The sequence below is a fragment of the Dipodomys merriami genome, unplaced genomic scaffold, assembly GCF_024711535.1.
Source record: "Dipodomys merriami isolate MVZ:Mamm:240054 unplaced genomic scaffold, mDipMer1.0.p SCAF_48, whole genome shotgun sequence".
Classification (NCBI taxonomy): domain Eukaryota; kingdom Metazoa; phylum Chordata; class Mammalia; order Rodentia; family Heteromyidae; genus Dipodomys; species Dipodomys merriami.
In genome coordinates this window covers 7,850,790-7,863,292 of record NW_027206046.1, presented here as the reverse complement: position 1 = coordinate 7,863,292, position 12,503 = coordinate 7,850,790, and the positions used below count along the sequence as shown (strand labels likewise).

The window sequence follows — 12,503 nt, the reverse complement described above, 5'->3', positions numbered from 1 at the left end:
TCTACTCTTGCTAATGGTTGAAACAAAGCTAATGAAAACTTCAGAATATCTCAATGAATCTGCCACAGATTGAATATTAGTGCTCCCCAGATTTCTTTTGTTGAAGCCTGTGTGCCTATTAAGTTGGAGCTTTTGGGAAGTGATTGGTCATGAAAAGTAGAGTCTTGATGATGCACTTAATCCCCTATCGGGGGTCAAAGACACTGGCCTCATCAATTTCACAGCATGGTGCTGGCATGGAACCATTTTCCATAGTCCATTTTGTAAATCAGTCAACTAACACAATATGCTGTTTTATAGTCAACTTTGTGTTGACTATACACATGCACATTATGCACGCACGCAAACATGCACATTATGGTACTGCAACTTGAACTCAGGACCAGGCACTTGCTTGCTCCTGCCTGGAGCTCTACCATTTGAGCTATGCCTCCAACTTGACTTTTGCTGGCTAATTGGAGATAGGAGTCTCATGGACTCCAGATTGAATTTCTACCCAGACTGGCTTTGAATGTCAATCCTCTGGATTTCAGCCTGCCGAGAAGTTAGGACTACAGGTGTGATATTAACCCCCCCTTCCCTCCCCCCCGCCTCGTGCCTGACAAATCTCACCTCTTAAATGGTAAGTATGTTTCTGGTACACAACTTCAAACACTGGAATAAGAAATGATTATATCTGAATATCCCAATAAGTATAGAAAAGTTCTTGAGCATCTGGTACCATCTGAGACACTACATTCGGCATTCATTATTTGCCTTTCGTGAAATGCTATAATAGAAGATAGATTTATTAGCTAATTTATCATTGACTATTTTTTCCATAACTATATTATATGTGAGCCAATTTGCTATCATTATCAGATGTTGGTACTGTCCATAATTGTCTGGGCTATATTTATATGAGCACTAGCACAGATTTAGTTGTACAAACATCACCACATATGCAAGAATTGCACTAGGCTAGGGGTTACAAAATCTCATGGGACCACACCTTCCATCTTTTGAGTAAATCAATCTTGTAACTCAAGAATACCTCCTGAAAGCTAATCAACATCTCGTGAGTTGTATTACCTTATTATATTATTGAGTTGTTATCATCATTATTGAGAGCTGCATATTTCCCATTGTTAGCAGCATGTTAATTTTTGCTTTTGTGTTTCTGTGCCAACACTGGGGCTTAAACTCGGGGGCTGGGCGCTGTCCCTTAGCTTTTTTGCTCAAGGCTAGCTCTCTTCCACTTGAGCCACAGTTCCACTTATGGATTTTTATTGATTAATTGGAGAGTCTCATGGATTTTTCTGCCTATGCTGGCTTCGAACCACAGTCATCAGATATGAGCCTCCTCAGTAGCTAAGATTACAGGCATGAACACTAGTGCCTAGCCTTTAAGTATATATTTTTAAGAAGAGTATTTCTAGGGAGGGAAATAACTACTACCACTCTCCAATTTAGTTTCTCTTGACCATTGACCGAATTATTTAAGTTTCCTCCCCACCTCATTTGTGAGTTATATCTAAATGTAATATTGAACAGAGCCTACTTAGCATTCCTGTCGCTTCATCTTATTCTCCATGATAAATGTGTGCTTTTGCTTCAATTGCCTTAGAAAGAATCATTAGAATTCAGTTAGCATTTGATTTTCTCCTGTACTTTAATGTTATGCCTTTATTTTACTCATTATTATATGTAAGTCTCTGCCTCTCTGGTGTACACACACACACACACACACACACACACACACTACACCACACCACACCACAAAATGGTAGTAAATGTTGCATGCAATAAACAAGAAAGCTGAAATTCTAAGAATTTTACATGCAAATGCACAAGGACCAGATGGTTTCACAGCTGAATTTTTCTCTAATTAAAAAAAAAATTAAAAAGATCATCATAATGTTATCCAGACTATTTAAGACCATAACGAAAAGCTGTAGAGTATCAAAGTATGAAAATAACAGTCCTTCCCCAAAATATGGGCCAATTTCATTTATGAAAATAAAGGCAATTAAAAAAATAGTCTTAGCAAGGAAATTCAGCAATGTAATCTTTAAAAAATGTATTGTATCCAGGGGCTGGTAACTCATGACTGTAACGCTAATACTCAGAAGACTGAGATCTGAGGATCATGGTACATAGTCACCCTGGGCAAGACAGTCTGTGAGACTCTTTATCTCCAATTAACCAGCAAAGAAGCCAGAAGTGGGGCTGTGGCTGAAGTGGTAGAGTGCTAGCCTTGAGTGAGAAAAACTCAGGGACAGCACCCAGGCCTTGAGATCAAGCCCCAGGACTGGCTCTGGTGCGCACACACAAATATATTGTTCCCATGGAAGGTTTTATTCCAAGAATGTAAGTTGGGGTCAGTACTAGGGTATCAGAGTAAGTTGGAGTAGGAAGGCACCAGCTATGATCATACAAGGCCCTAAGTTCAAGTCCTCTTTTTCTTTTTCTTTCTTTTTGAGTGTATCTAGATGAAGAGCTTGGCTTGGTGAGTCAGGATTTTGTTTGTGGGGGTGGGGCCAAGAAAGCTGAATGGGATGATAGAATTTCTGGGGACCATCCTAGGAGCAAGGCTACTTGTCCTAGCCCAGACTTATTATAATCATGATAAAGGTCAAAGGCTAAGACCTTCCGCAGCTCCCAGACTCTTGGGCCAATATCCTAAGAAGAATCATCAATTATGGATATCTACCACTGAGCTCACCAGCTCTGTACAAACAAGAGAGTGAGAAGCAAAAATGAAAAGCTCATTATTTCTTTATTTGGAGGTATAGGGGCTCGAACCCAGGGGCCTCACCCTTGCCAGGCAGATGTTCTCTCTACCATTGAGATGTGCAATTCTTGTTACCTTCTGCCTCTCATGTGAGTCACCGCACCTAGTGAAGAAAGATCATTTTGAAAACAAAAACCGATACTTCTGAATGGCTGCTTACGGGTAATAAAAACAAGAACAAAATGTATTGCCTTTTTCCCCTGAGAGAAATTAAGTTAGTGTCTAGTAGTTAATTTCAATCTACATCAAAAGCACTATTTATTCTATTGGATCTCTTAACCCTTTAGATTTTAGCTCAAGCAATTTCTAGGTCCTGATTCTTTCTGTGTGAGAATCCTCTGGGTCACTGAAGACTGCTTCCAACCACTCATCCTTTATGGGGTTGCATATTGATTCACATGATGATTTGGCTAATGGTATAATGAGCTCCAGGATGCCCGCCTCACCATGGTGACATTCACTACTTTATTCTTATCATCTAGCAGAGGCCTTGCTTGGTGAAGAGGACTGGATGGGTGCTAGTGGCTGACTCCTGTAATCCGAGCTACTCAGCCAGCCTGAGCAGGAAAGTTCGTGAGACTCGTATCTCCATTAAAAACAAAACAAGGGGCTGGGAAGGTGGCTCAATGGTAGAGTGCTTGCCCTGGGTTCAATTCCTCAGTACCACATAAGCAGAAAAAAGCCAGAAGTGGCACTGTGGCTCAAGTGGTAGAGTGCTAGCCTTGAGCTGAAGAGCTGAGGGACAGCGCCCAGGCCCAGAGTTCAGGCCCCCCAACTGACCATTAAAAAACAAACAAACAAACAAAAAACAAACCTGAAAAAAGCCAGAAGTGGTACTGTAGCTCAAGTGCTAGCCTTGAGTGAAAGAAGCTCAGGGACAGTACCCAGAGTCCTGAGTTCAAGACCCACAAAGGATTGAGGAACTGGTCCATACCTGTCAACATTTGCATCCACTAGGAGCTACAGAATTCCAAACCAGGCTAGAGAAGGCTTTGGGCTAGAAAGGGAACAAGGTGGTTAACAGGCCAGATTCACTTAGAGATGCTGCTAATAGGTAAGTATGAAAAACAAAAACAAATGACAATCACAAACTAAATAAACTAAATACACACAACATATTGAAATGACTAATTTATAAACCCAGCACTTTGGTGCTTAGAAACACAAAACTCACACCCCAAAGTCAGGGAAGAAAAGGATACTAAAATACATTCAAAGGTGGGGGAGGGGAGCTGGTACCTCACACCTGTAATCCTAGCTACTTAGAAGGCTGAGATCTGAGGTTCAAAACCAGCTCTAGGCAATAAAGTTCCATAACTGTTCTCTCCAACTGGTTACCAAAAAGCTGGAAGTGAAGTTACTGAAAACACAGTCAGAATGGCATGTGAAACGACTTAATTTGTGAACATCGACAGGCTTCATGTTTTCCAAAATGACCTCTACAACTCATAGAATGGGGAACTCATAGATCCTATAAGATCCTACGCCACACAAATTCTTTCTCACTTCTCCATGCTGACTAAAAAGACAAACTCTAAGTTATCTTTTTCAAGATACATTTCCATCTCCAAGGGTCATTATTATTTAAACAAGAAAGGGTAGAAGAATCTAGTTTACCGTACATTAACTGTACTTTAACATCTGTTCCCAAGTGAGACACCCAAGTTTAATGTGGATAACCTAACCATAGTCCTTATGTTTAGCAGAAAATAATTATTTTCCCTTAACAGTTACCAAGCCACACACAAATTAGAAAGCAAGGAAGGGTCTATGGCCTCTTGCTAAGACTGCTGAGTGACTGATCGCTTCAAAATTCACCCTAACAGTCTAAATCAATTATTCATTGTAACTGGAGCAGAATATAATTAATTATGTTAGCTTGACTGGTTCAAGTTTAACTCCACTAAAAAGATCATTATAAAAAAATCATTAGGAATATCAGTTATTACCATGAATTTCTGCTAAAATGAAAACAGTTCCGAGTCTCTATGACTTCGATTCACCCCCAGATTTTTGTTTAATGCAGGGAGCACTCGTTAAAAAGATTATTCCTGTATGTTAATGTTAAGAGACAATATTCTAACTTTTCTATCAATGATCTTTAAAATAAAAAAATATTTAACTCCCAAATTCCACTTTTTGGGAATTTATTTTTAAGCTTAGGATTTCCACACAGGAATATAAAAAATAATCAACAATCTAGTCTCTATTAAATATCGAGGAAGTGGTTAACATAAAAAATACAACTATAGGGCTGGGAAGGTGGCTAAGTGGTAGAGCGCTTGCCTTGCATGCCTGAGGCCCTGGGTTCGATTCCTCAGCACCACATAAGAAAAAAGAAAAAAGCCGGAAGTGGCACTGTGGCTCAAGTGGTAGAGTGCTAGCCTTGAGCTGAAGAGCTGAGGGACAGCGCCCAGGCCCAGAGTTCAGGCCCCATGACCAGACCCCCCCCCCAAAATACAACTATAGAATAAAATATTTAGTCATTAGGACAACGGACATACACTATGAATGTCTATATTATGCTTTCAGTCTTGGGCAAGAAGGCCCAAGGCTGGAACTCAAAGCCTGGGCACTATTTTTTACCCATTTCACTTAAGGCTGGGGTTCTACCACTTGAGTTCCATTGTCCACTTCTAGCTTTTATGGTTAATTGGAGATAAGCATCTCATGAACTCTCCTGACTGGGGTGGCTTCGAACCTCAATCCTTAGCCTAAATTGCCAGGATTACAGGCATGAATCACCATACCAGGCTTGTCCACAAATCTTAACTGTGCCAATTGTATCATTCTGTCTCCACTGCATTCAGATTTGGCTTTTGTGGGTTTGCCAAGATAGACATGATTTCTCAATCTGCTTCCCAATTTCCAGAATTTTCTTCTCATTCATTTCTCCTCTTCCATTCATCTTGTCCTCATGGTATTATCCCAATCATTTTAGTGGAGATTTCAAAGAAGAGCAGAACTGAATAAATATTTTACTCAGCCCTCTATTTTTACCTAGTATCTGGTTGTTCTCTGTAGGAGAGAAAAGCTTACCAACTATAAAGTACATAAATTGTTAATGTAACAGTACTTCATCTGTGTATATATATCTAAGACAAATAATATAGCAAGATAGAACAGAAGGGCTCCACTTGTATCTTAAGGGTTGATTCCAGAAAACAGTAATGGAAATATTACACTAATAATAAATGGAAAAAGTTCAACCAATGGATGGTGGGCTTTGTTTGGTTTTTGTCTTGATCTGCTGCTCGGGTTGGTTTTGAACTCATAGACTTTGGTGATACTCCTACCTCGGTCTCTAGTGTAGCTCAGACTACAGATGAACACCAGTATGCCTAACTTTCAACTTTGTTGTTGGTGGTGGTGGTGGTCAGTTGTGGGGCTTAAACTCTGGGCCTGGGCACTATTCCTGAGCTCTTCAGCTCAAGGTGAGTGCTCTACCATTTGAGCCACAAAACCACTTCTGGTTTTCTGGTGGTTAACTGGAGATAAGAGTCTCACAGACTCTCCTGCCCAGACTGGCTTTGAACTGTCGATAGCTAAGATTGCAGGTGTAAGCCATCAGTGTCTAGCATCAATTGTTTCTAATCAAGAATATGAAATGCTGAAACTAACTGGGTGCCAACGAGACCACGCCTGCAATCCTTGCACTTAGGAAGCTGAGGACTGAGGATCACTGATTCAAAGCCAGCCTACGAAGCAAAGCGCATGAGTCTTATCTGCAATTGACCACCAAAAAGCTGGAAGGGGAATTGTGACTCAAGTGATAGAGCACCAGCTTTCAGTGAAGTCCCAGTACAGACACCAACCAACCAACCAACCAACTAACAAAACAAAAAAGCCCAAGATGAACCACATAAAGCTATTTTTTTTTTTTTTGCCAGTACTGGGGCTTGAACTCGGGGTGTAGGTTCTGTTGCTGAGCTTCTTTGGCTCAAAGTTAGTGTTCTACCACTTGAGCCAGAGTGCCACTTCTGAATAGTTTATTTGGAGATAAGAGTCTCACAGCCTTTCCTGCCCAAGCAGGCTTCAAACAGCAATCCTCAGATCTTAGCCTTGAGTAGCTAGAATTACAGGTATGAGGCACCGATGACCAGCTTAAAACTATCTTTTCTTTAAGTAAATCTTTCTGAAAACAACAGCCTGACACTATGGAGAATATTTTAAGTCCAGAAACAGTAAACATTTTGTTGTCAGTTTGTGCCTAAACTTAGAAAACTGCCCCAAAGCAAACAAAGTTCCAAACAGACTTGTAATAATTATAGGAAAAAATGACAAATGGGTAATTATCTCAATTAATGAAGAAGGAAAGTTTCATGACTAACTAGATGTAATATATTCATTTTGGTGGTCCCCAATTAACAAAGTAAATCTAATACTAAAACATTGCAAGCTGAGAACCTGTGACAAGTACCTGAAATCCAACTACTCAGGAGGTAGGGGCAGGATGATCATGAGTTCAAAGCCAGCCTAGACCACAAAATGAGACCCTGTCACATACAAAAAATAAATAAAATTCTTCTTTGGACCTTTACTTATTCAAGAGATGTAAATCATTTAGTCTTTAAAAAAAAAAAAGAATTTGGGGCAGATTTCTCCAAACAGAGTACTACTTTAAGCATATAATTCCTCTTCTAGGTAGTACTTGTCAGCTTTTTATTTGCATTGACTCTGACAATACAGGAAAACTTTGGATCAAAAAATTTTAAATGTATTCAGCTAGATCTCCCTCCAACTACAACCAGAGTCTTGTGCATGATAGATAATAAAAATACTACTACTAAGCTACATCGCAGCTCTAGATGCTTAAAACCAGGTGCTCTCTAGACAGCCTACACTGGCCTTAAACTCACTGTCCACCTGCCTGAGTCTTCTGAGTGCTGGGATTACAGGCATGTGCTTCCACACCTGGCTAAACTAGACCTTTAAAACAAATGAAGTACTTAGCATTCCAGGTTTCAAAAAATAAAATAAGACCACAAGTTTCCAGTATGACTCAGCTCTTCCTCCAAGAGAAGTACTGAATATTGATTAGATATAGTGAAAAGCAGCTGAGACTGAATGTTTTAAAATGTCCTTTTAAAAAAAACACGGACTCCAAACTACAAATAAAGCTACCTACACTTGTATGGGAAGAGCGGTCTATCTGCATAATGATGTCTTTCCTTTAGGAAGGGGAAGCTGCCTGTGGGGAACTCCTTTGACAGTTCCCGGGTTCAAAGAGCATAGAACCTTCAAGTTGATTTCATCAAGTCTATTTATTAATGCATTTCAAGTTTCAAAAAACCTTACATCTTTGCACAATACTTTATTTTTTGCAATTTTTAGTAAAAATTTCCAAAGTGAACAAAAAAAAGATACTGTATAAAACACAGTGGACATTAAACTGACAGTAGTATTAGATCTCATGTCTCTTGATCTTTGCATTTTACCACATCTTGATTTGCAGTGGAAAGAGTTCAGTGCATGTATCTCCTTTCAGAACACATTTAACTTAGACTCAAAAATAAAGCAGAGCAGTCTGTCCCCACCAAAACCCTACCACAGGATAACATTACAAGCAAAAAAATGTACATGTCTCAAAGTCTACCACACCCAAGAAGTTACTAAGAACTCTTGCAGAATAAAAGTCACCAGTTTAGAAATGCAGACCCACTTCCAACCTTTGCACAGTCCAAAAACAAAGGCATTTAAATGATTTAAAAGCAATTTCATACATATCTACCTACTGGTTTGTCGAGAATTATTTATAGTCTATCTGGGGTTTCATGTACAAAATTTTGTCTCTAAATCATGTACAAAAAGCTGTATTTTGAAAAAAGTCACCACATCCTGTACAAGTTAACAGGAAGAGATCCCATTATTTTCTCTAGCATTTTTTGGCCTTGCTGGCGTGCGTCACATTATGAGAATGATTGTGTAAACCTTATACTCTTAAGAAAAAGGAAGGAACAGCAACAACAGAAGGGAAAAAAAAGCCAAACCATAGAAATCTCAGCCTTCCCTAATTCTGCCTCTTATGTGAAGCAAAGGAAGTTGTAGCTGTTTATTTCTAACTGAAATGATGTAGCTGGAAAACAGAAGCAGTAAATAATGTCACAAGCTTAAGTTTCTTGTAATGCCCCTTCCATTTCCTGCATAGCAATAAGCCTGTTAATACATCAAATGCTTTTGCTTTCTCTCTTAAAAAAAAAAAAGCCAGTTATTTACATCTGCTTACAAAATAAATTTGGAATGGGACATTGTGCTGTTTTGCCTTCAGTTCTATTAAAGGATCTCAGGGAAAGAATATCAGAAGGCCTATCTACAACTTGAACTACTCCTGTCTGTAGTGGTTAGCCATGATCAGTGACAATATGCTGAAAAACCTGTTCAAATGTTTCTGTGAAGACACAGCTTCTCTTTTCCTTATCAAACAAAAAGCACATTAGCATACTTTAGATAGATGAAAAATACAAATATAAGTAGGCTACAAATGAAAAGAAATCGGTTCACGGATAGAACTGCTACCAAAGCATAAATCCAAGTTCACCTAAGCAATTCAAAAGAGGAATCGGGTTAGGAGGCATCACATATCTGTAAGCAGAAAGCAGACGTGTACATGAAGAGCTAGCTGTGAGCGGTATGCGGATGTCCAGTCTGACCACACTCCACTGTTCTGCCCAGCACAGCCCCTCCAGCTCACGGCAGCCATTCCATAAGGGAGAAAATGCACGAAGAACCAACTCCAGCGTAAGGAAAAGGGAAACTGATTCTTGGTTCCAAACTGCCCGTGGAAAGCATTACAAATCCTGGACCACTGAATACCACCACTCTGTTATCCTGAGTATGTCAATTAAACAGTAAGTTTGTTTGTTTGCTTGTTTTCATTAAGAGCGGAAAAATTTTATAATACAAAGAAACATCCATATTGCAATTTCTGTTTACAATTGCACACAGAAGTACAGTGTACGTAAGAAATACATGTCTGCATATAACAAGGTATGTACATTGGCAAGTATGTCTCCAATGTTGAGGTGGTCGAGCCTCCAATCCGTGATTGGCAGTTGAAAAAAAAATAGATCTATTTCACTTTGTGGTATCAGTCTATCGAGAGCCAAGTTTGACTGCAAGTGAAGACAACGCAGCAGCGAAGAACAGGAAACACGGGCCCAGAATGATATTCTAAGACTTTGTGCCATTAGGTTAAAAATATTGTCCATAAGAAAATTGAGTTCCTTTGCCATCCCACCCCACCCCATCCCCAAATTGGAATTTTCAGGCTTTCAGATTTAAGTTAATTCCACCTGGTCTGAGGACATGATCTCTTGCCATTTTTTTTTTTTTTCTTCAACTATTATTTGTGAGGGTTTAGTTTGGAGATGACTTAATAGGTTTCTCTTTGGAGTGAAGTTTTCCCATTGTAGGCACTAGGAAGAACCAAGGCAAAAGCTGCAGTTTAACGTCTCATGTGTCCCATCTGATAACTCTCCCGGGGCCGCTGTCGCTGGGGCTGCTGAATGGGCTGTGGAGGTCTCCTCCGCTTCAAAGTGCCTGCAAGTCACGAACAGAGGTGGAAAGGTGAGTTGGCTATGAGCTGCTCTTCCCGGCGCCGGGTTATAGTCTGCACAGCCCAACACAAACCAGCAACCAGAGACTCTTTAAACTGTCTAGAGGCCAAATGAAACAACCAGGTGAAATCGTTTCGGTATTTGCTGCATTTAACACACGATATCCCGTTTCAAGATGTATTCAAATATAAAACATCATTAGTGAGGTATTTCCTTTTTTTTTTTCCTAAGTCTTGAAGTGTGTTAGAGGTTTCATATTTAAGAGTACAACTCAATTAAGACTAGCCATGTTTCAAGTACTCAGTAGTCATAAGTGAACCTAGCACAGGGGGCACAGTCAGCCCCGAGGCTGTATAAAGCTCTCAAAATTAGTTGAGGGAATGAAATTCTATGTAAATGGCCCTTGGAAGGCCTGCATTTATCATAGGCTGTTCAATAAGGAATCTACTAAGTGACTGGGCAAATAACTTCACCTCTGATGCACTGGTGTGTACAACAGGAGCTACAACTGACTATTATAGCCTGCTCAGGAGTTTCAGGATGAAAGTCTTAGCACTTTTCATTTACTGGGTCTACCAACAGCTCTTTCCCCAATAAAATAAAACCAATTCACAATAAAATCTTGATTTCACTGAAAATAACTGTAATTGGTCATTGTACCAAAAGTATGAGCTGGTCCTCAGAAATCCCTTAAGACTAACCCAAGTTCAGGGTGCTAATCCTATAAACTTAAGAAAAGCAATGCTATCAAAATCATATTTCCTCTGATCCCCAATTAAATCCCGTTCCCTAACATGGTTTCCGGGCTCCCTTGCCCTAAAACAGGTAACCACAAGGGAAAACAGAGCAACCTAAAGAACATCCTTAATTGTGAAGTTCTTTCTGTGGGGTAGAGACTTGGCCTGAGACAAGACAAGAGACTTCCTTCCTGGGAAGTAGGAGGGGCATGCGGTCACTCAGCTCAAGGGCTCACCACTTGATACTATCAGGTGTCCTGAGAGCAGCATACCTGAGGCTCTGATGAGAAGGTGCCTACCCTAAAACTCTCCTACACACTGGCATCTGCACTGCCTACAGGCTTCACTGAGCCATAGGGAAAAGGACCTTCCAGGCTAGAAAATAATTTCAAGAGCACAGAGATTAAAAGCGGTAAAATCAACATAATTATTAAAACAGAAAGGACCTGTCATTTTAAAGCAGCTTAACTACCATTTATATACATACATATATACATATATATATATATATATATATATATATATATATATATATATATATATAATAAAAACAAGGAAAGGCATTATGCAATAAAACAAGAAAACAAATACCAAGAAAAGTCAAGATTTCTAGTTGTAAGAATTGTTTGGATGTTTAGCATTAAATTAGCAGTCATTTGGTTGACGGGGTTGATAAAAAGCACACTTAAAACATCAAGCTGAGTCATTCACGCAACAATTTGCTCTTTAGGAGAAAGTTCTATAACATTAGCTACTAAAGACTCATCGATAATTGCACCTGCTCAATGTCTGTGAGTGGTGGAAGCACATGCTTAGCTGGAACGCCTTACCTGGAAGTGGTTTAGGCGGTGGCAACTTTGGATTACTACTTGGGGTGTGAACACTGCAGATCTTGATAAATCCAGCCATTAGCATGATCAGGGCGATGCCCATAAGTAACACTGCCCACCAGTGAGCCTAGAGACAAACAGATTTTCCCATTTAAAAAGTCTAGAATATTCTAAAATATAAAATGTACAACAGAACATATCACATCTCCATTTTTAAAGAACATTTAGGACTAGCGGTAGGGCTCAAGTGGCAGAGTGCCAGCTGTGAGGGACACAAAAGGAAAAAGGAATGTGTTTTATCATTTTAAAGGGGAACTAGGAGGGGGAGAATGATGGAAGGGACACCATCGATCAAAATGTATTGTACTCATAAAGTGATACGTTGAAATTCTTTTGTACAACTACTTAAAAATAAAAGTAAAGAAAGGTGAACTCAGAAGGAACTTCCATACTGACTTCCACCGTGGCTTCATTATTTACATTCCCACCATCATTTGTTCTTGCTAGCCATCTGACTGGAGTGAGATGGAATTTCAATGAAATTTTCCTTTCCTTTCCTTTATGGCGAAGGATGTTGAATATTTCTTCTTCATGGATTTGTCTTTGT

At 39.6% G+C, this 12,503-nt stretch overlaps 1 protein-coding gene across 2 annotated transcripts in view; it reads right to left on the bottom strand.

Annotated features, from left to right (window-relative positions):
- Positions 1 to 8,067: 8,067 nt before the first annotated feature.
- Positions 8,068 to 12,503, bottom strand: part of Adam10 (ADAM metallopeptidase domain 10) — an 83,954-nt gene continuing 79,518 nt past the window's right edge. For both annotated transcript variants that reach the window (XM_069995315.1, XM_069995316.1), the window contains exons 15-16: positions 11,897 to 12,023; positions 8,068 to 10,312 (exon numbers count right to left, since the gene is read on the bottom strand). In XM_069995315.1, the coding sequence (XP_069851416.1) occupies positions 10,218 to 10,312; positions 11,897 to 12,023 (222 nt within the window). In that variant the 3' untranslated portion in view covers positions 8,068 to 10,217. The remainder of the gene's footprint in view (positions 10,313 to 11,896; positions 12,024 to 12,503) is intronic.